Source organism: Salvelinus sp. IW2-2015, linkage group LG23, assembly GCF_002910315.2.
Source record: "Salvelinus sp. IW2-2015 linkage group LG23, ASM291031v2, whole genome shotgun sequence".
NCBI classification, from domain to species: domain Eukaryota; kingdom Metazoa; phylum Chordata; class Actinopteri; order Salmoniformes; family Salmonidae; genus Salvelinus; species Salvelinus sp. IW2-2015.
In genome coordinates this window covers 1,934,785-1,960,147 of record NC_036863.1, presented here as the reverse complement: position 1 = coordinate 1,960,147, position 25,363 = coordinate 1,934,785, and the positions used below count along the sequence as shown (strand labels likewise).

Sequence of the window (25,363 nt, the reverse complement as noted above, 5' to 3'; positions counted from 1 at the left end):
TTAAGTTAATTAGTACAGAACTTGTAGGTGCTTAACTGTACCCGTGTCCCACAGCTAAACTTACCCATACCTGGGTAAGTTGTGCCAAGAGACCCAATTTTGCGGGATAAGGCTATGTTACAAACTGTAGTTTAAATTGAATTCAGATTATTTCTACGGATACAACAACATCCTGAAATATATGCAGATATCGTTCTAGAAGAACACAATATTCCCTTGACGGATTGACGCCTGAATGTTAAAAACATTCCACTTACCCCACCTTCCCCTATTACTGGTGTTTTTTTCTCTGACTGGATTGTCATCGCCCGCCCATGAGAAGAGAAAGAGAGGGAAAAAGAGAGAAAGAGGGGAACAGGAAAAGAGAGGAAAGAAACATTACGAGAGAAGAAAATAGACATAAAATTGAAGAAAACTGACATTAATTTATATTGAAAGGTGAATATTTGATAAACTCTTTATGGGATTTAAGGTCCTAGCCAATTATGCACAGGTACGTTGTATATGTCCATTTGAAAATTTAAGCGGGTGAACCTAAGAAGTGGATGCGGAGAAGAGACAATATGGGGCGGAAGAGAATATGATAAATACAGATCGAGAGTTAGTCAGTCTAGTGGAATCAACTGCTAGAAGCGATGGCGTGCAAGCAGATACAAAAAGTCTGTCCTGAGCGGCTACATGATCTAAATACTATTCCAAACATCATTTACAGCGTTGTTTTATTTCAAGCCTCTATGAGAGACTGTCCCCTCCTGCCCTCTTCTGCCATGGCAAACCAGGTCCACTCTTCAGAGGTTGTCATCATCTCATCTAGGCTCCAGTCATCGACTACCCCACCGACCACCAACCGTTCCCTCCCTCCCCCCCAATTCCTTTCACACCCCGACTCCGCCCCTGCTGAAAAACAAGGACACGGTCTTCTCCTCTTCTCTCCTCATACACAGACCAACACCATTGCTCCTCACTCACCCTTTCCTTTTTAAACAGCCACAATTTGAGCAATTCTGCGCCCACAACATTACTCTTGATACATGTGCCAATAGTCAACTAATTACTGACTTGCTTCTCCATACATTTTGCAATTGAGTGTGGTAATGCACAGGAACAACCGATCATTCTGTCAAGTACAGACAGCACATGCGATCATGGTCATTTCATTAAGGCTGGCAACCCTAGCTATGAGCAAATCAAACACTGAGGAACTAGTGTAAACATTACACTTGATAAAAATCTGTGTACACAAATTCCTGTAATGAAGAAGTGTTTATTCCTATAACTCCAGAGTGTGGTCCCTCTAATAAACCCAGCCTCCTCCTTCCAGACAAAAATAATTTACAATTCAAACCTGCCAATGAATACGGTAAATAGAAAAGCTATCGAGGTAGATATTTCCTCTCTGTTCTGCATGCCTCGCTTCATCTATACTGAACCAAAATATAAAGCAAGTAAAGTGTTGCGTCCCCATGTTTCATGAGCCCGAAAAATAAAACACGCAGAAATTTCTGTATGCACAAAAGCTTATTTGCTCTCACATTTGGGCACCACATTGTTATATCATCCGCTGTTAAGTGGAGCATTTTCATTTACCAACAGACTTCCACATACCACACATAAATCCCTTTTGGGAAAACTTCATTCTATTAGCTGGACTCTGGCTTCCCTCCTCGCTAGGGAGTCCAAAAACCCCTCCCACGACTCCCACCCATGGCCTGTGCACCTGCCCAGTCAGTGAAATCCCAGGATTAGGGGCCTAATTTATCTTTTCAATTGACCTTTCCCTTATATGAAATGGTAAAACCCTCTGTAAAATCTATTGAAAAATTGTTGCATGTGCATTACTAAGATATTCTGTTCAGTACTATTTCTGTGCCCTTGCCATGGCATGCATCGAGGAAAAGGAAGTGATGAAAAAGCAGTGGGATTACCCGTGCCAGGGTAGGCCTGCTCAGAGACCAGGACTATGAAGAGGTATTTGATGGTTACATGCGGTTTCAGCAATTTGAAGGAAATCTCTCATAGGCACAGCCCCAGCCTCCTGGCGGATCCATTTGAGTAAGTGAAAACCACAAGTGTCTGACCTCCGCTCCGGCACCGCCAACGCCGCACGCCTCGATCACGCCACCCTCCGCAGCCACCGCACTCCACCGCACGCACGCACGCACGCACGCACGCACGCACGCCACGCACAACACACAACACGACCACGACACACACACACACACCAACACACACACACAACTAGAACCATCACCACCACACACACACACACACACCACACACACACACCACCAACCACCACCATGCCCTAGCGCGAACTAGAGTGCTGCCCTGGTTCAACTCTCTTTTTATGTTGCCAAGATTAATTCTTGACGCTGCACTCTCTTCAACAACAACCAGGACAGGCCCCTCCTCTTTGGTGTGGAATGATAGGCTGCCTGCCTGAAACGCGTCAACACAGCCTCCCGCCGCGTGAGCTACACCAGATATGAACATTGGAGGATGTGGATGTTCCCTAGCACAGGGTCGAGAGTAAATTAGGATCCTGCAAGGCGCGCAAGATGACCGAGAGGACAGGGGAGAACAAAGCCCTAAGTCCGGATTTCACTAGCAAGAAACCCTCCCGCGCCGTTCACCGACCATGATGTGGAACAATCTGAAAATAAACCAAGAGTGATCCTAGATCAATGAACTGATTTGGCGCGCTTAGGCAACTCCTTAGTCCCTCTTTCAACATTAAGACCTTACACCTCCCATGACATCTTCGCATCCCTCCACGCCACTAGACTCTCCTCCAATTGCGCATACCATCTATCCTTCAACCGGCTCGCGGATTTACGCATAATACTCCTGCTTTAATTTACTCCTCCACACTCGCGCTGAACCATCTCCTATACACATTAACTCCCTGGCCTTCGACTGTACGTCTCCAGTAAAAACTTAAACTAACGCCTTTCCTCCTCTTCAAATAACCTCGCATAGTTGAGACCATCTCTAAATTTAGGTATCCTTGTATCTTGGTATTAAATTGCATATACTTGCCGGGTGACCAATGCACGGCTCCACACCTCGGTATTAACTGTAAATCCTACCTCTCCCATCTCTCCTGGTCACCATCGTTTATAACAACAACCTTGCATTCAGCGCATTCTATGAACATCATACCAGCAGTCAAAGGGACTGTGAAATGTCACAGAGTCACCATTCGCCTAATAACTCCACTTCCCATAATGAACAACAATAATCATTGCCCACCTACAAATTCGTTATACTGGTGGATTTGCTCCAATTTTCTTCATATTCTGCAGGTTATGTAGCTCCTCCCAGTCGACTCGTTTCAGCCAGTTTAAGACTGCCTTTCCTTGGGTGAGCGAAGTAGGGGTAATTGTTCATTCGACCCCCTACTTCTTCCCTCACAACATCCTCTTATTTTGAGCCCTATCCTGTTACCTGACCCGTCATACTTAACTTATCATGGCTAAATACCAGACCACGAGTCCAGGCCGTACAGCCGCCTGGCAACCCTCCCAGAGTCCTGGCCAAGGCCCTCACCCCCATACCTCCCTCCAATCCCTGAACCTCCCTGCCGAGACTCTACGGCATTCGTCGAAACACCGTATCGAGACACTTACACACATCACTACATGACTACGCGTCTGACCAATGCGCCTTCGCGAAATACCAAATCCGCGTGTAGCAATAAGCCTCCATAGGGTCCAACCTTCGCCTACCGACGAAAAGAACCGGAAACCAGCTGAGAACCTCCTCCATGACTCTACCCGGTACCATACCTCCGCTCCGGAAGACTACCCCTCGATGCCTCCCTCGGCATGTACCCTCCCAGTCCGATGATAACCTCACCAACCATACCTAGGCCCTCCATGGGAACCATTCCCGGTCCGAGGGTGCCTCGCTCCAGTGCCCTCCCTGCCATACCTCCCCTCCAATGACCTGGCAACCCTCCAGGGGCCTCCTCACATGGACCTCCCTCCGGTGGCTCTCCAGTACCCCTCACCTGCCATAACCTCCATCCATACCTACAGCATGAGCTCACTTAATGAACCGTCCCTGCCCAGTTGACCTCCCATACATATCGACCTCCACTCACATAACCTTGCAACATTACTGCCCTGAATGGCCTTAACCTATGGAGCGCGGTCCCATCGACAACGCTCGCGGAAAGAATGACTTCCCTACATAGGCACGTGCCCTCCATGACGTGAACTACCATAACGCTCCTCCATACTTCCTCCATACCTCCTCCATGGACTCCCTCCATTACCTCCCTCCAGTTACCTCCCTCCATGACTCCCTCCATGCCTCCCTCCATCCTCCCTCGCATGGACCTCCCTCGGACGAGGAGACGCATTGACTCCCTCCATACTCCTCGTCCAATACCTCCCTTGACGCACAGCGTGCCAATGCACTCACCCGCAGTGCCTCCATTGCCTGGCGCGTGGCCTCCATACCTTCCTCTGTTACGAAAGAGAGAAGACAATGAAAGCAACAACATCCTCCCTACCGTCTCTACATACTCCCCTATTACCGCCCTCCTCATAACGCCATGCCTCCCTTCCATGCCATTGCGCTCACCTCCATACCTCCAAATGGACCTCCTCCTCCCGCCCTCTTCCTTCCATTCCCTCGATGGAGGGAGGTATGGAGGGAGTCATGGAGGGAGGTATGGAGCGATTGGAGGGAGGCGGTATTGACTGCCTTGATCTTGCCAGCCATTAGTAAAACGCTATTTCATATTTGATTATCTCTGTGAATGGGAAATAATCCCATCGGCTTTGCACAGTGGAGAACAAAAAGATTAAAGAGATACTTTGGTATTTTGGCAACGAGTCTCTTTATCTACTTCCCCAGAGTGTGATGATCTCGTGGACACCATGTTTATGTTTCTGGGTGCAGTTTGAAGAACGCTGCTAACAGCTGCATGTCTGTGAGGCATAATCATGTCTAATAACAATAAGATAATGACATATAATCTGTAATAAGTGTGCACTTAAAATGGCACGCAGACATTTACCTCAGAAGTTAAACTGGGCGTCTAGTGGCTTCTGTTGAGTTGCTACATGACGAGCCCTTCTCTGAGTGGCAGTGGTGACATTTACAGAGATCAGACACATGCTATCATTAATAAATAGCTGGGGTCTGCCCACAAAGCTGCTCCTTCCATCTCCCTTTGCTCTTGTTCTTCAAAGTTATGTTTCGATCTGGTTGTTTGGAGATTATCATCAACACGGCAGGTCTCCCAGTTCCTGAATTCTCTGACAAATAGCATCCCGCCAAACGCAGCTGGCCGGCCAGTTCTTTAAACTGTTCTTTCCTCAGAGCTGCTATCGATATATGACATTTGAGCTGTTTTACTGCAGGTCAGCTCACTGAACACACCAGTGTGAGAAGCAAGTTGAACTTTCTATTCATATTGACCTTCAGGTGACCTTTCATAGTGTAACGGCTTTCTTCCTGGAACTATGGTCAGGACGTGACACATAGTGCCACCTATCCACCTAGTGGCACCTATCCACCTAGTGGCACCTATCCACCTAGTGGCACCTATCCACCTAGTGGCACCTATCTGCTCCAAATTAGACTCCCTCAGAGATGCAGTGCCCTCACGCTTTCACAGTGCTGAAGAAGCTACCTGAATATACTGTAGATTCTCGCAATACTGAAGAAGGCACATGACTAAACACTTAGTGGCCAGTTTATTAGGTACACCCCCCCCCCCCCTTCACGAAAATGGTTTGCTCCTACAGACAGTGAGTCACGTAGCTGTGGCTTGCCATATAAAATCGGGCAGACAGGCATCGAGGCATTCAGTTTATGTTCGATTAAATGTTAGAATGGGCAAAACCAGTAGCCTAATCGACGTATTGCAGGGTGGTCATGATCGTCTGGTGTCCAGGCGAGCCGACGTCAGTATTCTCCAAGGGTACAGATTGGGTTGGACGGTGTGTAATGCTGTGCTGCAGGACATGTTTTCCTTGGCACATGTTAGGTGTCCTTGATGCGCAATTGAGCAACTGTTTCCCAATGCCCGAAGAATGCAGGCTGTTCTGGAGGCGAAAGGGGAGGTTACCGACCCAGTATAGATTGTTGTACTGTAATAAAAAGGTGAATGTAGATTCTCCACACAGACTCTTCAAAATAGGTGGAGAGGTGTTCTTATAAAAGCCATCCTGTGTATCAAAGCAAATTGTATTATATAAGCCCTTCTTTACCATCAGCTGAATATATTCAAAGTGCCGTACAGGAAACCCAGCCTTAAAACCCGCAAACAGCAAAAATGTGCCAGGTGTACGAAGCAGCGGCTGCTAGGAAGGCTAGAGCTGGCTAGGTGGTAGGCTACAAGTATTCCTAGTGTGATTGCATGACCTGATTAGAGAGTCACTCATTTGTGTTTGAGACATGAAGTAAATCTCATCTTGGTGCTCTGGCCCTCAGGGTAAAGATCCTTATCCCACTTGAGTTCTCCATTTACTGTATAAAACCCATGAGGTTGCAGGGAGGTTGATTACCACTATTTTGTCAGGTCTCTCCCCTCCCTACTTGTCAGGTCTCCGCTTTCCTCTGACAGGCCTGGAGATTGAAGTCCCCAAATCACCAGCCCGCCAAGAGGCTTAGACCCATGAAACCCAAATGTTTCACACAGGAGGATGGAGCTGCGAGAAAGAGAGAGAAGAGAGGGACGAGAGAGAGAGAGGAGAGAGAGGAGTAGACGGAGAAAGAGAGAGACACCAGAGAAAGAGAAAAGAGAGAACACCGCAGAAGACGAGAGAGAGAGAGGAGAGAGAGAGAGAGAGACACAAGAAAGCAGAGAGAGAGAGAGAGAGAGAGAGACGAGACGAGAGAGAGAGAGAGAGAGAGAGAGAGGAGAGAGAGAGAGCGAGAGCCGAGAAGAAGAGAAAGAGAAAGCGAGAGAGAAGAGAATGAGAGAAGAGAGAGAGAGACTGCTCCCTAGTCAACTGAGGAGAGGGGAAACTGATGTGTTAAAACAGAAGCTGCAGAGAAACAAGCGAAGAGAAGATATAAGATCAAAGTCTTTGTAATGATTTCATTTGGAGGAATCAACAATCTGGAGTTCACGACTGTGCCTCGTTGGTCAGTATAGGAGACAGAGAAATGGGGGAGGAAAATAAGCTTTTCAGAACAAACTAAGACAAATAAGACTTGATTGTCCTTGACGGCCAGCGCTAAAGATGTTCTTCTCCTGAGCTTAACATTTTTGGCTGGGTTAAATTGGATGCATCTATGACCGAGAAAACAACATCTGTCACAGGCAGCTTTCTGCAAATGTAATCTAATTTGGCCCATTAGCATCTTTCTGCAATGTAATGTAATTTGAACTCATTAGTTCCCTCAAAGCAGAAGGATAACCATGTCCACCTAAATGTCAGGCAGTGACTGAGGAGCCGCAATTAGAGCAAGCCAAGCACCCAGGCGCCTTACTTTATAATGAGAGGAGGAGGAGGAGGAGGCGAGGAGGCAGTGGGATGGAGGAATGTCACCAGATTGACCTGAACTAATGATCTAGTAATGAATCCCACATGACTTATGAAAGGAAAATTGATAATATAATAATTACAATAATAATAATCATTAAATATATTATAATATAACCAGTACAGTATGGTAGCTGGAAAACAAAGGGGCAGGCGTGGGTCCGGCTAGGCAGGCAGGCAGGGAGGGGCGGCAGGACACCGTAACAGTATGGTTAGCTGGAAGCAAAGGGGCAGGCATGGGTCAGGCTAGGCAAGGCCGGCAGGAGGGGCGCAGGAACACAGTACAGTTGGTCTAGCTGGAACAAAGGGGCAGGCGTGGGTCAGGCTAGGCAGGCAGGCAGGGAGGGGCGCAGGACACAGTACCAGTTAATGGTTAAGCTGGAAACAAGGGGAGGCGTGGGTCAGGCTAGGCAGGCAGGCAGGGAGGGGCGCAAGGAACACAGTTACAGTAATGGTTAGCTGGAACAAAGGGCAGGCGTGGTCAGGCTGGCAGGCAGGGCAAGGAGGGGCGCAGGACACCGACCAGTATGGTTAGTGGAAACAAAGGGGCAAGGCGTGGGTTCAGGCTAGGCAGGCAGGCAGGAGGGGCGCAGGACACAGTACATTGGTTAGCTGGAAACAAAGGGGCAGGCGTGGGTCAGGCTAGGCAGCGCAGGCAGGGAGGGGCGCAGGACACAGTACAGTATGGTTAGCTGGAAACAAAGGGGAGGGCGTGGGTCAGGCTAGCAGGCAGGCAGGGAGGGGCGCAGGACACAGTACAGTATGTTAGCTGGAAACAAAGGGGCAGGCGTGGGTCAGGCTAGGCAGGCAGGCAGGAGGGGCGCAGGACACATTGTACAGTATGGGTTAGCTGGAAACAAAGGGGGCAGGCCGTGGGTCAGGCTAGGCAGGCAGGCAGGCAGGGGCGGCAGGACCACAGTTACAGTATGGTTAGCTGGAAACAAAGGGGCAGGCGTGGGTCAGGCTAGGCAGGCAGGCAGGAGGCGGCGCAGGACACAGATACAGTATGGTCTAGCTGGAAACAAAGGGCAAGGCATTGTGATAATGATAATGGTAGTTCCTGCCATGTGGCAGGAGCAGTGAAATAAGGCACACATAGATCTTCAGTAGATACCACCAAAGCCGGATATAGAATGTAAATATAGAATGTAGGCTGTAGAATGTATAACATAGAATGTAGAACGTCTCCCAAGTGCACATCTCAGTACTAGAGTAGTGGCCTTGACTACCACAACGACGAGAACAGCCTAAAAGGGAGGAGGTGAGGATGCTGGGAGTGTGGTTGCCAGGAAAACGACCTCTCACTTAACGTTAAAAAAACTAAAGGAGATGATCGTTGGACTTCAGGAAACAGCAGAGGGAGCAGCCCCCTATCCACATCGACGGGACAGAAGGTGVAAAGTTTTAAGTTCCTATACAATTCTACTGTATCTTAGTCTATATGTWCTTAATTCCATTCCTTTACTTAGATTTGTGTGTATTGGGKATATGTTGTGAWATTGTTAGATARTACTGCACTGTTGGAGCTAGAAACACAAGCATTTCGCTACACRCGCAATAACATCTGCTAAACACGTGTATTTGACAAATAAAATTTGATTTGAGAGGCGTCAKTGCAGACCCTGGTTCGATTCCGGGCCGTATCACAACCGGTCATGATCGGGAGTCCCACAGGGTCGCACACAACTGGCCCACGTTTTTTTAAATAATGAGTTTGTCTCTTACCTGAATAGAGAATGTATTCTGTCTACGAAGAGGATGTCTCTTACCTGAATGTAGAATGTCTATGAAGAGGTTGTCTCTTACCTGTACAGCTGGTTGATGGGGACATAGTTTTCAGGATAACCTTGAGGCAGCTCAATAATACTGATTTGATAGTCAAATCACAGCCTCGTTACTGTTATTGTGTTACTTTTTATTTTAGTCAACTTGGTAAATATTTTCTTCTTCTTGAACTGCACTGTTGGTTAAGGACTTGTCAGTAAGCAATTCACGGTAAAGTCTACACCTGTTATATTCGGCGCATGTGACTAATAAAGATTAATTTGAACAAGAGGAAAGTATCCGACGGGTGTGACTCCACCCCCACCACCTCCACCCAGGAAGTGAAACCAGCTTCAAATCAGTCTTGTGGTTTAAGTCAGACGCCGAATAGTACAAAGGATGTGAGACTAACCAGGTTTTATTAAACCTTTTTTTTTTATGCGAGTAAAGTCAGGTAAAAAATAATGACATGACGGGTCCGATGGAAATATAAAAAAAATGTTTAAAAAAAATGTTTCCACATGTCCACAAAACACGCTAGACAAGATGGGATCTTTTTGGGGAAATGAATTACGTGAGAAATTTGGGTGGAAACGCTTTTATGCGCTTTAAATAATATTTTAATTTAAATAATATTTTAATATTTTAATTTAAATAATATTGATATAATAACCATTATATCAAAGTAAACTGGGGAGTCATGTGATTGATATGTTGTGTGGTCCCTCCCACTACGACTGGTCAGGAAACCACTTCATTAGGCTACAGATTAAATAAATGATGATGAACTTCACAGGGTGAAAGGTCACGGTGATGGGCTTGATGCTCTTTTACCAATAAATATTGAGGGTCTTATGCTGGTCACATGATCATCAATGCTTGGCTGTCATTGGCCGTTTTACAAATAAAAAATAATCTTGCTTTTTTTTGTCTATAATAATCCCAGTGGACACACTCGCTATATAACTATTTAACTATATAACTATTTAACTTATACTATTTAATTATATAACTACTTAACTATATAACTATTTAACTATATAACTATTTAACTATATAACTATTTAACTATATAACTATTTAACTATAACTATTTAACTATATAACTATTTAACTATATAACTATTTAACTACATAACTATTTAACTATAACTATTTAACTATATAACTATTTAACTATATAACTATTTAACTATATAACTATTTAACTATAACTATTTAACTATATAACTACTTAACTATATAACTATTTAACTATATAACTATTTAACTATAACTATTTAATTATATAACTACTTAACTATTTAACAGTTGCAATCCAATATATATGAAAATATATTTTCTTTCAACGAGATCCAGGAGGCACAATGTAAAGTTATCCATCCGAAAGGGTTCTTTTCACGTTAACTCACTGGAAGGAAGGAATCCTGTAAGAACCGTAACTGAATCTGAATCCATCTAATTTCTCCAATTCTTCTTTTGAATTTGACATGCCTATTCACCAAGAATCAACATGAAAAATACACCCTCTTTTGTGTGCCAAAAATACCCCTATTTTAGGGAATATCTTTGTCTCTCTTCTCCGAGAAGCTTCTGCTGATGTCCACGTCTGACCTGATAAGAGCACAACTACACACAGCTCCAACAGCAGCCTGGACTGGACCCTGGGGCTTGGCTTGGGCCTAGGGAACCCCTGACCAGGGTCTGGCCTGGACCCCATGACTGCTGTCTTGGGTTGTGATAAGAACACAGGCTCCTGAAGGCCCAGTCCAGTCATACTGTCAGTCAGTCTGTCACTCTGCTCTTGTTCTGTTCTGATCTGTCCTGTTCTGATCTGTTCTGTTCTGTTCTGATCTGTTCTGATCTGTTCTAATCTGTTCTGATCTGATCTGTTCTGGTCTGTTCTTTTCTGTTCTGATCTATTCTGTTCTGTTCTGTTCTGATCTGTTCTGTTCTGATCTGTTCTGTTCTGTTCTGTTTGACTGTTCTGTCCTGTTCTGTTCTGTTCTGATCTTTCTAATCTGTTCTGATCTGATCTGATCTGGTCTGTTCTTTCTGTCTGATCTATTCTGTTCTGTTCTGATCTGTTCTGTTCTGATCTGTTCTGTTCTGTCTGTTCTGTCTGATCTGTTTCTGTTCTGATCTTGTTTCTTCCTGTTCGTTCTGTTCCTGATTCTGTGCTGTTCCTGATCTGTTCTGATCTGTGCTGTTCTGATCTGATCTGTTCTGATCTGTGCTGTTCTGATCTGTTCTGATCTGTGCTGTTCTGATCTGTGCTGTTCTGATCTGTTCTGATATGTTCTGATGTCTTCTGATCTGATCTGATCTGTTCTGCAGGATGCCTCTGTATCCTTTCTGCTGATGACTCATCTTCCACGGCTCCACTGTGGGGAGACTATTATAGTGTGAAAGGATGTTGTTCGTGGAAACACTACAGGTAACAGTGGGGGTCAAAAAAACGTTTGCCTACCTTGGCGAGATATCACAGCCCTGCTGCATGAAGGCACCCAGCGAGAACCACAAGCTGTTGAATATCCCAAACTCATTGGTGTGCCCCTCACTCTGGCTCTGTCCTTGGCCCTGGTTTTGGCCTGGTTGGGACTGGGACTGGCCCTGTCCTTGGCCCTGGTTTTGGCCTGGTTGGGACTGGGACTGTCCTGGCTCTCTCCTGGGACTGGACGACTGCTGTCTCTGCTGRTGCTCTTGGCCCTCCTCTCCCTCTGAGTCGTCCCCCTGCCACTCGTACGGGCTGAAGCGGCTGACCAGGAAGAGAACCACGCTCACACCGATGTAGGCAAACACGATGCACATCCAGATCTCGTAGGCCAGTGGGTCGAGGAAGGAGAAGACTCCAGGTTTTGACTTGGTGGGCTTCTTGATCATGATGGAGATGCCCAGGGACATGAAGGGCTTGGAGAAATCGATCACCTCCTCTCTCACCAGGGTGATGGTCAACGGCGCTACTGCTACATCTGCTTTCTAGGAGTCAAGGAGAGAATTACGTGTTCATCTATGTAGCTCTCCCTCAATGTATCATTCACAAACAGTATCCCTACACTCAGAAATACATCTCTGTATTTGTCCTTCAAACAGTATCCCTACACTCAGAAATACATCTCTGTATTTGTCCTTCAAACAGTATCCCTACACTCAGAAATAATCTCTGTATGTGTCCTTCAACATTATCCCTACACTCAGAAATACATCTCTGTATTGTGTCCTTCAAACATTATCCCAACACTCAGAAATACATCTCTGTATTTGTCCTTCAAACAGTATCCCTACACTTCAGAAATACATCTCTGTATTTGTCCTTCAAACAGTATTCCCAACACTCAGAAATACATCTCTTGTATTTTCTTCCTTCCATCCATAAAGACTTCAAGTGGATATGACAAAAGCATTTCCTTAAAGGGCAATCAGCAATTGCAACAATAACAAAGCATTTTCCCAGCCCCTTTTGGTAAAAAGCTGAGGGATGTTGCTAAAGAAACCAGGGCTCCTGAGTGGCGTAGCGGTCTAAGGCACTGCATCTCAGTGCTTTAGGTGTTACTACAGAAACCCTGGTTTGAATCCAGGCTTTATCACAACAACAAGCAGCTGCTTTACCAAAGCAGGGGCTGGGAAAATGCTTTGTTATTGTTGCAATTGCTGATTGCCCCTTTAAGGAAATGCTTTTGTCATATCCACTTGAAGTCTTTATGGATGGAAGGCGCACAATTGGCCCAGCGTCGTCCAGGTTTGGCTGGTGTAGGCAGTCACTGTAAATAAGAAATTGTTCTTAACTGACTTGCCTAGTTAAATAAAGAAAAAATAAATGTAACCATTTTCAATTCATAGACAGAGCTATCGATTCAAGGACTTTACCATCCACGACATCAAAATGATAGTTTTAACCATATCTTGAGGCTATATAGTGTCTGTTTACATTTACTTTGTTTATAATAATGGAGTAAAACAAGCTTATATTTTGGGTTCTGATGGGGTACAAAAGTTGAACTAAGCTCATGAGGCATCAATAAGCAATTTTATTCAAGATCAATGGGTCCAAAAGTAAAAAAATTAAATAAATAGATGTAACAACTGCAGATTGCCCCTTTAAGGTGATGTGAAGGAATGTAAATCGCAAGGATTAGCATACGGCTCAGTAATAGTAAACTCTGTTCCCATAAGACAACTTTCTAAAATCACTCTCCAGCTTACATAAACACGGAGCCTTTTCAAGCTGAATAATAATGAATCGCTTTCAAGAAATATCAGGCTTACAACACTGAGAGAGAAAAATAAACCCCCCCCCCAAGCTAGACTTGATTTGGTTGAGTCCACCCAGCACCTCTGTCATTGTAAGGACAGAACAAACATTCTACTGTACCCTAGACCAAACTAGGAGCGTATCTTTCATCTCAAGTTCCTGAGGGCAGAGAAATAGTGTTTTGACATGATTCACATGAACAATGGAAGATATGAGAAGTGACAGTTCTGTTAGGGACGTTTCAATAACAGCCTTCCTGGAATACAAATCCAGATACGGTACTGTTCTCAATCTGTTGCCTGTTGCCCAAATCTTTGGTTACCAGACAACAGCTTTTGACTATTTGTTACACTATCACTTCAACATTGGCAGCCTATCAAGGCCCATCTGAATTGTGTGGCTATGTGTTTTGACATTGAGGAAGCTGCTGGATATGTAAAGTGAGAGGTATAGGACCTTTGTCCGAATATATCTTAGAACTTGTAGGGACACGCTGCGTCCTTTCTGAAGTAAAGCTGTGAAATACTTCTCCAACACAATGTTATTGTTATCACAAAGGATGTGTGTCAAACCTACATAATATTCTAATMAAATAAACTATGCTACAGTATGTCCTTTGGCTACAGTTGCAAAGGAATGTACAATGTAGATCTGTATATGCTCCAGACTTATAAAATAACACAACGAAACACTATTTATACTATAGGCCACATTGAATTTATTTGTACGTATTTAGTATGTGACAAACATTCACTAACGAAATCATTGCACACATCTTTTGCATACATTTGTTATGTTAGGATTAAGGCTTAAAGTCGTGTCTGTATGAATATTAAATCTTGAATATTGACTGGGGGGGAAAGGCTAGAGTGAAGGTTGAGATAAAAGATGGTGTGTCCTTGGAAAACTACATGTTAGTCTAAAAGAAATGTGAAATAATGTCAAGATGCTTTTTATAGTGAAGATGAAGTTTATAAATTGCCTGGCTGGGCTGATGAGACAGTGGATTGCACAGTCAGATGGAACAGAGTAAATAGGCATTTTACCGTCATAGACTTAGCCGGTAGTAACTTGTGGAAGAGACACCGGCTGGAATGCGGTTCTAACCAATCAGCATTCAGGATTAGACCCACCCGTTGTATAAACGACAGATACTGTACCACATCTGCAACATTTCGGTTACAGCTACTACAGTATATAAACCCGAAAGTGGTTGCATTCAAAATGTGTCCTTGCTATTGGACGAATTCCATGGACAGCTGTGTTGACTGAGACTGTACAATTAACACATTTCTCCTCTCTCTGAGCCTAGTGAGTTGCCCAGTGTGTTCATGAGATGGTTACTAACCCCATAAACGAGCTCGCCCACCATCCCGTTCCACAGCTTGGACTCAGCGTCTCTGGCTCCGTACTTGCCATCCCCTACGATCTCCAGTTTATAAGTATAGCCCACATGCTTGGCGATCTCCGCGGCCAGCTCCACACAATAGCCCTCATACTTATCGTTCCCCACCAGCTGCTCATGATTCTTCTTCAGCATCACATATGGAGATTCCTAGGAAACATGAAGGACAACATTGATGTTTGTTTTTCTTGGTTTTCTTCACTCTGCACGCATTCGCCATTCATTTTTCACACATTTTTTAAAAGGGGCATTTATAAAGCTTTCCTGTACAGCTTTCTCTGGGATAATGTACTCTAGGGGTTCCAGGGACTTTCCTTGATTTGAGGGGTAAAAAAAAGTACATACCGTAGATTATATATATATATAAAAATATATATATATTCGCAATTGTTTATACTAATCTAAAACGATACATAAATCTGCGATGCGTTGTGCTAGAAACAAGTGGTAAAATACCAGAGGAAGAAGTCCCTCGGATGCATATGAGAATAACTTTGGTTTGTCTTTATGACATTTGGAAGCTGAGCTACGCGTTTCTAAAGTTGAGGAGTCAAAGAAATCTGACTTTGCTTGGAAAGTAATCTGATACTCTGTCGCTATCAATTGATCTAATCACTTTCTGTAAAAGAGAAGAATATAATTTAAATTGAGGGTTCATATAAATTACCATAATAAAACATATTTGGTAGCGGAATAACATTTGGGGAAGGCATTTGTGACATTTTTCAAATGTTAAAAAGGGGGCCCTGGATAAAAAAAGTTGTACATGGTACGGTATAATATATGAACTTGTTTACAACCATTGGGCTTCACACCAATTTCTGTCAATTGCTTTGTGTATACGAAGGGGCCTTCAAATGACATTATTCATAGTGAGGAACTGGCCCCTGGGGGTCTGGACACAATCTCACACCTTCTCCTCAGTGTGGGGTGACTCAGATCTGATGGGCAAGCAGCGCTCCTGCTATTTCTGGCTGGCCAGGCCAGGATGACTGTAAAGAGGCTGTGTGGAGCTCTGGGTCTGCCCTCCAGGTAAAGCAGAACAGAGCTGCTGTGAAAACAGCCCTCATGGCCAGGCCACGGGTGAACACAACATAGAGTACAATCTGGAAATCGTGGGGCTGAGATAGTTTCACAGGGACACTATTTCAGAGTTCAGATTTAGCCAGAAGCATTTTGAGACACGCAAGGGTTATCGCTCCCCATCCCGTACTCTCTCCCTTCCTCTCGCTCTCTCTCTCTCTCTCTCTCTCTCTCTCTCTCTCTACCTCCCCATCCCTTACTCTCTCCCTCCACATCCCTTACTCTCTCCTTCTCCCTCTCTCTCTCTCTCTTTTTCGCTCTCTCCCCTTCCCTCCCTCATGTAGATGACTTGACCCACTGGTAATGATAGCCCGTCTTAGGGATTTCTTAGATGGATGAATGTGCTGTACCAAATAGAAACCCTGCCATTTGGATATGAAAAGTTTAAATAAATTCACTGTCCAATTTTTCTGGGATAGTTGCCACTAATTTCTATTCCTGTGTGAATCCAACCTAAAAATCCCTATTTTCCAGTATAGCCATATCAAACACAGCCTCAAACAATTGTTATTTTTTTGTCAGTGAAACCCATTATCAGCATCCAAACATTGAGCCTATCAGTTAAGCTAGAAGAAGTATTACTAAATTATCACAGTGAATTATTGTAATGTTTGTTCATGTGTCAGTTAATCCCATAAGGGATGGGTAGCCAACTGGCGATTCCACACGAAAATAACATGTCATTCATTCATTCTAGTGAGACTCACAAGGATACTGGTCACTATGTAGGTCCTGTTTTGCAGTCCGAAGAATTCTTCAACCACCGGTGTGTATACAGCTGTGTTCACATAGTTCTCATTCTCATTCCAGTAGCCCACCTGCAGTCAGAAAGGGTACAGTGTATCAACACACACAGCGGAGGAAACCATACACTTCTATTTATAGTGTAAGAAATATTAATATCACTGGCTTATGAAGCACAATTAGCCTATACACACATGTAGCGTGGGCATAAGAACACTGTCCATATCAGATTTAGCATATCGTTTATGAGGGCCCCAAATATGTATTAACGGCTTTGCCTGATGTCCTTTGTGGTGGGCTCTCTRATCAATTGATGTGATATATTTAGACGAGCGGACACCTGGGGTGATTGATTTGTGAGTTGTACTTCGTGCCCGCTCCCGTACCCTATAATTGTGTATCTTTTTGTGACTAGTTTGTATACAGGTAGACCAGAAAAGCCACATCCCTGATTGGCAGATGAGAGGCAACCCTGATTAGAACCACCTGCTACCCATCTGCTGTTCCCTACAAATGCTGTTTTGAATTAAAGAAAGTTGTACCTACACACTGAAGAAGGCTGTAAAGACGACAGTGTACGCTATCCCTGATACAGTGAGAACAATTTGAATAATGAAGTAAGCTTTATGCAATATATTTATTGAGTGCAAACCCATTACACCTCTTTGTTTGGGCATAAGAACATCCATTAAGTCACATGGCTAATCCCCTAGCTAGTCCTTACGCTATACTCAGTGATAACCAACGCCTCCTACCGTACGTCAGGGACAGATTATCTTACTCTCAGGTTGTAAGACTGTGTTGTGATAACATTAAAGAGAGTCATCTTTATGTACAAGTACCTTGCATACCAAATGATATGAGGAATTTGCTCCAAATACAGTATGCAAGATCACTGAGTACTATAACCAATGAGCTGCTGGTTCACTGAGTACTATAGCCAATGAGCTGCTGGTTCACTGAGTACTATAGCCAATGAGACTCTGGTTCACTGAGTACGTACAGCCAATGAGACTCTGGCTTCACTGAGTTACTATAGCAATGAGACTCTGGTTCACTGAGTACTATAGCCAACGAGACTCTGGTTCACGAGTACTATAGCCAATGAGACTCTGGTTCACTGAGTACTATAGCCAATGAGACTCTGGTTCACTGAGTACTATAGCCAATGAGACTCTGGTCACGAGTACTATAGCCAAGAGACTCTGGTTCACTGAGTACTATAGCCAATGAGACTCTGGTTCACTGAGTACTATAGCCAATGAGCCGCTGGTTGCATTCATGTAAACTCAGCAATAAAAGAAACGTCCTCACTGTCAACTGCGTTGATTATCAGCAAACTTAACATGTGTAAATATGTGTATGAACATAACAAGATTCAACAACTGAGACATAAACTGAACAAGTTCCACAGACATGTGACTAACAAAAATTGAATAATGTGTCCCTGAACAAAGGGGGGTCAAAATCAAAAGTAACAGTCAGTATCTGGTGTGGCCACCAGCTGCATTATAGCTGCAGTGCATCTCCTCCTCGTGGACTGCATCAGATTTGCCAATTCTTGCTGTGAGATGTTACCTCACTCTTCCACCAAGGCACCTGCAAGTTCCCGGACATTTCTGTGTGTGTGTGTGGGCGGGGGGGGGCCCTAGCCCTCACCCTCCGATCCAACCCTCCGAGATCTTCGCTGGCCATGGTAGAACACTGACATTCCTGTCTTGCAGAAAATCACGCACAGAACGAGCAGTATGGCTGGTGGCATTGTCATGCTGGAGGGTCATGTCAGGATGAGCCTGCAGGAAGGGTACCACATGAGGGAGGAGGATGTCTTCCCTGTAACGCACAGCATTGAGATTCCCTGCAATGACAGCAAGCTCAGTTCGATGAGGCTGTGACACACCGCCCCAGACCATGACGGACCCTCCACCTCCAAATCTCGCTCCAGAGTACAGGCCTCGGTGTAACGCTCATTCCTTCGACGATAAACGCGAATCCGACCATCACCCCTGGTGAGACAAAACCGCGACTCGTCAGTGAAGAGCACTTTTTGCCAGTCCTGTCTGGTCCAGTAATGGTGGGTTTGTGCCCATAGGCGACGTTGTTGCCGGTGATGTCTGGTGAGGACCTGCCTTACAACAGGCCTACAAGCCCTCAGTCCAGCCTCTGTCAGCCTATTGCGGACAGTCTGAGCACTGATGGAGGGATTGTGTGTTCCTGGTGTAACTCGGGCAGTTGTTGTTGCCATCATGTACCTTCCCCGCAGGTGTGATGTTCGGATGTACCGATCCTCTGCAGGTGTTGTTACACGTGGTCTGCCACTGCAAGGACGATCAGCTGTCCGTCCAGTCTACCTGTAGCACTGTCTTAGGCGTCTCACAGTACGGACATTACAATTTATTGCTCTGGCCACATCTGCAGATCTCATGCCTCCTTGCAGCATGCCTAAGGCCCGTTCACGCAGATGAGCAGGGACCCTGGGCATCTTTCTTTTGGTGTTTTTCAGAGTCAGTAGAAAGGCCTCTTTAGTGACCTAAGTTTTCATAACTGTGACCTTAATTGCTTACCGTCTGTAAGCTGTTAGTGTCTTAACGACCGTTCCACAGGTGCGTGTTCATTAATTGTTCATGGTTCATTGAACAAGCATGGGAAACAGTGTTTAAACCCTTTACAATGAAGATCTGTGAAGTTATTTGGATTTTACGAATTATCTTCGAAAGACAGGGTCCTGAAAAAGGGACCTTTCTTTTTTTGCTGAGCTCATTTACTCTGATATGCTGTGCATTTTCTCATATGAAATATAAATGGATATATTAGAAACTCGAAGAGCTAGGGTAAATCATTTTCTGATTGACAAACAAATTCTTCGCATATGAATAAATAATATGAAAATCCTACAACTGCGCTATGAAAACAAATATGTCACATACTGGTATGATGTGAACATTGGACATACATTTTTTGCAAAGCCAATGTGGCTCCAGCGGTTCAATGTGGCTCCAGCTGTTCAATGTGGCTCCAGCGGTTCAATGTGGCTCCAGCTGTCAATCGTGGCTCCAGCGTTCAATGTGGCTCCAGCGGTTCAATGTGGCTCCAGCGCGTTCAATTTGGCTCCAGCGGTTCATTTGGCTCCAGCGTTCAATTGTGGCTCCAGCTGTTCAAATGTGGCTCCAGCGGTTCAATGTGGCTCCAGCGGTTCAATGTGGCTCCAGCGGTTCAATGTGGCTCCAGCGGTTCAATTTTGCTCCAGCGGTTCAATGTGGCTCCAGCGATTCAATGTGGCTCCAGCGGTTCAATGTGGCTCCAGCGGTTCAATGTTGCTCCAGCGGTTCAATTTTGCTCCAGAGGTTCTTGTTGCTGGGCACAATGCTAGTGAATGACTAGTCAAGTTTTTTTTTTAACAAAGTGTCTTAAAAAAGGATTTGTAGTTAAGATGAAAATAATGTGTACAGAAAATGACAGTTGAGAAGATGAGTCCATTGAGGGTGATGTTCTCTGATGAATTACTCCTACTCGTAAGGTCAAGTGTCATACAGTATCCTATCTAACTATCTAACACAACAGATTTCCCTCCAAGGAGGATAAAAAGAGGTTGATTGATAATTCTAGAGGTTATGGACAAGTCCCAGTTCACCTTCAGTGGTCCACTCGGGCTCAGCTCCATGACGCTGACCGTGTAGTTGGTCCGATGGCCTTTCTCGTTGAACTGGACATGGCCAGTCAAGCCCTCAATTCGAACCTGTAGGACAAACCAGATATTGACCAGGATTGGTATGAAGAACTGTTAACTCTCTGAGACCTGTATCTGTGCAACCTTGGAATCTGGAAAACGAATAACGCTCAAGTCATTTTAAGTAGCTACAGTACGCAAAGAAATCAACACCTAATACAAGGGTAGGCAACTAGATTCATCTGCAGGACGGTTTTTGTCTGAGCGGATGGTCGGGGGAAAAGAGACCTCTTTGATGAAGTTATAACGTCTCCTTTTTATATTGGTGGGAATACTTGGAAACAGATTTCCTAAATTACACTACATTTTTGTGATTTCCTGGTGATTTATCAGTCCTTTTTGACCAAAAGCTAAAATCCTATATATATATATTTTTTWWAATCATTAAAAACTTTGGTGAGCCCCCCCCKAAAAAAATCCCTTGCGGGCCAGTTTGGCCTGCGGGCCGTCTGTTGCCGACCACCGATATAATATATCTTTTACACAATACTGTCTGATTATATTATAGCTAGAKGCAAAAACTGCAGAAATGTCCTTTTCTTATCTCTAGAACACAAGATTGCTATTTCAGGATTCCAATATTACCAGCTGGTTGTGTTGACATTGTATGATGTCTAACATAATATTTGAAATCCTACAAGTCTACAGGTCACAAGATAACTATTTAAGGATTACTGTACTGTACATATAGCTCACACYTTTGCATTTAACTGAGGGTTTAACACAATAGTACTTAATTAAGCTAGTATTGTTTTCTATTGTACAGTATTTCTCATAGTCATACATGATTAATTGCCTGTGCAGCTAGCGTTGAGTTTGAAGCCTAGTCCTTCTATTGTCTGTGGCTGTGGAGTGAGTGGTGCTATCTGCCTACCTGCTGTAAGGCTCTCTGGATGTCGATACCCTGGCCCCAGGGAGCTGGTGGGTTGGCCAGACACTCGCCAGCGTTGCCTCGCCGGGAGATGTCAATACGTTGCTTCCGGAGGTTCTGAAAGGCTGTTGCCATGACGCTCACTCCGTCGTATGTGAGGGCTCCTGTGTACTAAGAGGGTAAGTCCGAGGAGGCAACATTAGAGGCTGATATATGTTTATTGAAACCTTGAGAACATGAATGGAACGATCTCTGAGACAGTTTGATCATACCTTCAGTCTTCTCTTGGGTAGCTTAAGGTCTTTGCTGTCAAAGTCCACCCACTCCTTTATGGCCTTGCTGACATTTTCGTCTGAGTAGTTCATTAGTTGGAACCCGGTGATGTTGGCACCACTCTTCTGGAACTCAGTGAAGTTCATGTCCAAAAATCCCTGAGAAAGAAGGAATCAAATTCTTACCATAGAACAGAAGCAAACTTAAGTTAAGTAAACATAACAGAAGCAAACATGGCCGTAAGGTTGGAGCTGATCATTGGATGACAGTGTTTTTTCAGAGTGCCGGTATTGAAAGCTTGGATTTTCTTCAAGCTGCTAATCAGCTGATCAACCCCACTTGAGAAGTCACCCCACTGGGCAAAAACTTGTTGAAATCAACGCTGTTTCCATGTCATTTCAACAACAAAAAGTTAATGTGCTGACGTTGAATCAACATGGGAAAACTGATTGGATTTGAATAAAGTCATCAACGTAAAGGGAATTTTGAATATTTTCAGCCACATTTTTACCTATATCCATTGACATGGTGACTGTTTTTGTTGATTTCACATTGAATTCACGTTAGTTGACAACTCAACCAAATGTAAATCAAAACTAGACGTTGAACTGATGTCTGTGCCCAGTGGGCAGGTCCAGGCAATCACTACAAATCTATGAAGCAGGAAATGAAAACCACTATTCTACAGTTTGACAAGCAGATTGTCTTTTCAACTGCATCTGCCCTCTTTTACTATTTTGATTTGACAAAATATGACTACTTATAGTCGTGCAAAGATAGAATCAAGTCAAACACAGGACAGCACTGCCACAGTCTCTGAGCATTCAAGGAAGTGTGTACAGTCCATTAAAACACACATCAGACACACAGCCTGACAACTTCAAAATGGGACTTCGGTAACACTTCACCTTAAATGTACACTAATGAATATGTAACTAAATAGTAATACATGATATTTATAACATAGTAGTTACATGTAATTACTATGTAAATACTATGTAATTATACTGTAATAAGGGTTTAGCAGTGATAGGTTATGACACAAGTGGAACAAGGACATGTAATTACAAATCTGCTTGTCGGAGGTTATTCCGGATCTTCAAATGGAATTGTTCCTCGTGCTATCTTTGATTGACTTAGGGATATGGTGGACAACCAAGTGGGAGCGGCTCCCCTCACCTTGTTTGCATTTAATTACCTGCGTCTCCAGAGTAAGAACGTCTAACTACATTAAACTTACCCAGCTGGAGTCACGCTGCAGCTAGCCTCGGAACCAGGCTTCAGAAAACGATCTTTGAATGCTTTATTTGAATGATAAAAAGTCACAGATCACATATTCCATTCTTACCCCTCCGAGGCTATAAATAATAAGAAGACTGTTGGAAGGTTAAGGAGTCTTCACAGGCTGATAACTAAGATCACGTCTCGTTACATAGTGTCAGGTTTTGGCCAGGACTGTTCTGGTTTTTTGTCACTAGATGTCCCCATTGCACCTTTTTTTTGTACCTTTTGTTTTTCCCTTGCTCTAATTATTGTTTGCACCTGTATGTCGTTCCCTTGTTAGTATTTAATCCCTGTGTGTTCCTCAGTTCCTTGCTCAGTGTTTGTATGTTAGCACCCAGCCCCAGRCCAAGCCTTGTTGTGAACATATATTTTTCTCTTGTTGGATTTTCCAGAGGTTCTCTGGTTTTGTTCTTTTGTATTTTGTATTAGTCTTTTGAGGTTTGTTTTTCCCTTGCTGTTTTTACCACTTTGTGGATTTTCTTTGTATTTTGGAAGATGTCTTTTTTTTATTAAACCACCATCTCTAGTACTGCTGTGTCTGCCTCATCTTCTGGGTTCTGCCGATTTAGTGACTGTTTCTCGCACCGGGTCCTGATAGAAACACTGAGCCATTAAAATGAACCAGAGGCAGCCAGTACCAGGACTTTTTTCCCATGCTGTCCCACCACGAGGGGACTGTCCAACGTCACGAAGCTGCTCTGGTTCAGCAAGAGGCCTTAATGGCTGGACATTCTCAACTTCTGTCGGAGATGATGACTTCCATAAAGCAGATTTCTGATCAACTTTCTCCTGCAACCGCTTCTGCTCCAGTTCATCAGATTCAAGTGCCCGTGGCAGTTAACCCCCTGGCTGAACCTCGTCTGCCGCCTCCCCAACGGTTCTCAGGTGATCCAGTGGTTGTAAGGGGTTTTTCACCCAATGTTCTCTCTCCTTCGAGCTGCAACCTCGTCATATCCACCGACCGGTCCAAGATAGAATATATCATCACCCTGCTGTCGGAAAAAGCCCTAGCCTGGGCTACTGCTGTGTGGGATGCCCAAAGTCCCTGCTGTGCCAGCTACTCTACCTTTGCTGAAGAATTCAAGCGAGTGTTTCAAGGTCCTACCAGCGGTCCTGACTCAGCCAAACAGCTCCTGACTCTCCGCCAAGGTCGGCGCAGCGTGACGGACTATGCCATCAGTTCCGCACGGTGGCAGCAGCGAGTGGCTGGATGACGAGGCGCTCACAGTGTGCTTTTTGAAGGGTCTTTCCGACACCATCCAAGATGAACTGGCCACTCGGGAACACCGGACAACCTCGAGTCCCTGATCAAGTTGGCTTCACGCATAGACCAGCGTCTGAGAGAGAGAGAGCTCAACCGTAGATCTCTCACCCTAGCTCCTATCGGTCCCAGCTCCGAGTCTCCACCTTTATCCCCGCTGACTCCACCGGAACCCATGCAGGTTGGACGCATCTCCCAGGCTGAGAGAGACCGCCGGATGAGGGAGCGATGCTGTCTATATTGCGCGCAAACCGGGCCATTTCCTCTCCACGTGTCCCGGGCTCCAGGGAAACGCACTCTCCCGTGCAGGCCTGGGAGGACGGTAACGGGAAACATAACCTCCTCTCATCCATCCAACTCCCGCCTGCTCATTCCAGTTACCCTTTCCTGGGACAACCACGAGCTTCCCTTCAAGCCTTGGTAGACTCTTGGAGCCGCAGGTAACTTCATGGATGGTGTCTGGCGAGGAGAATGGCGTTCCCTCTGAATCTCTAAGTGACCCCATAAGGGTTACTACGTTGGATGGAAGTGTAATGGCTGTCAAAGTCGTTCTCCTCCTCAGACGAGGAGGAGCATGGATCGGACCAAGATGCGGATTGATAATTGTACATGTTTAATGTAAATAACAAGAAACACTACAAACTACAAAACAACAAACGTGACATACCTCAAAACAGTCCTGTGTGGTCCAAACACTGACACAGGAAACAAACACCACAAAAGCCTACTGCCTATGGCTACCTTAAATATGGCTCCCAATCAGAGACAAATGAATGACAGCTGTCTCTGATTGAGACCCAATCTAGGCAGCCATAGACATAACTAGACAACCTAACAAACACTATCCCATACACATACAACACCCATAGACTAACCAAACACACACAACATACAATGCCACACCCAACTCACGCCCTGACCAACTAAACATAATCAAAATAACATAAAAATAGGTCAGGAACGTGACATAACCCCCCCCTCAAGGTGCGTACTCCGAACGCACCTCCAAAAGTCTAGGGGAGGGTCTGGGTGGGCATCTGTCCACGGTGGTGGCTGCGGCTCTGGACGCTGTCCCCACACCACATAGTCACTCCCGCTTCCGTATCCCCCACCCAATGACCACCCTCCAACTAAACCCACCTAACTGAAGGGCAGCATCGGGATAAGGGGCAGCACCGGGATAAGGGGCAG

The 25,363-nt window shown here is 44.7% G+C and overlaps 1 protein-coding gene across 4 annotated transcripts in view; it reads right to left on the bottom strand.

Moving 5' to 3' along the window:
* Window positions 1-25,363, bottom strand: part of LOC111951044 (glutamate receptor 1-like) — a 117,804-nt gene that overhangs the window by 27,044 nt on the left and 65,397 nt on the right. For all 4 annotated transcript variants that reach the window (XM_070434302.1, XM_070434303.1, XM_023969016.3 and 1 more), the window contains exons 6-11: window positions 21,627-21,785; window positions 21,358-21,525; window positions 20,388-20,492; window positions 16,720-16,830; window positions 14,873-15,079; window positions 11,743-12,251 (exon numbers count right to left, since the gene is read on the bottom strand). In XM_070434302.1, the coding sequence (XP_070290403.1) occupies window positions 11,743-12,251; window positions 14,873-15,079; window positions 16,720-16,830; window positions 20,388-20,492; window positions 21,358-21,525; window positions 21,627-21,785 (1,259 nt within the window). The remainder of the gene's footprint in view (window positions 1-11,742; window positions 12,252-14,872; window positions 15,080-16,719; window positions 16,831-20,387; window positions 20,493-21,357; window positions 21,526-21,626; window positions 21,786-25,363) is intronic.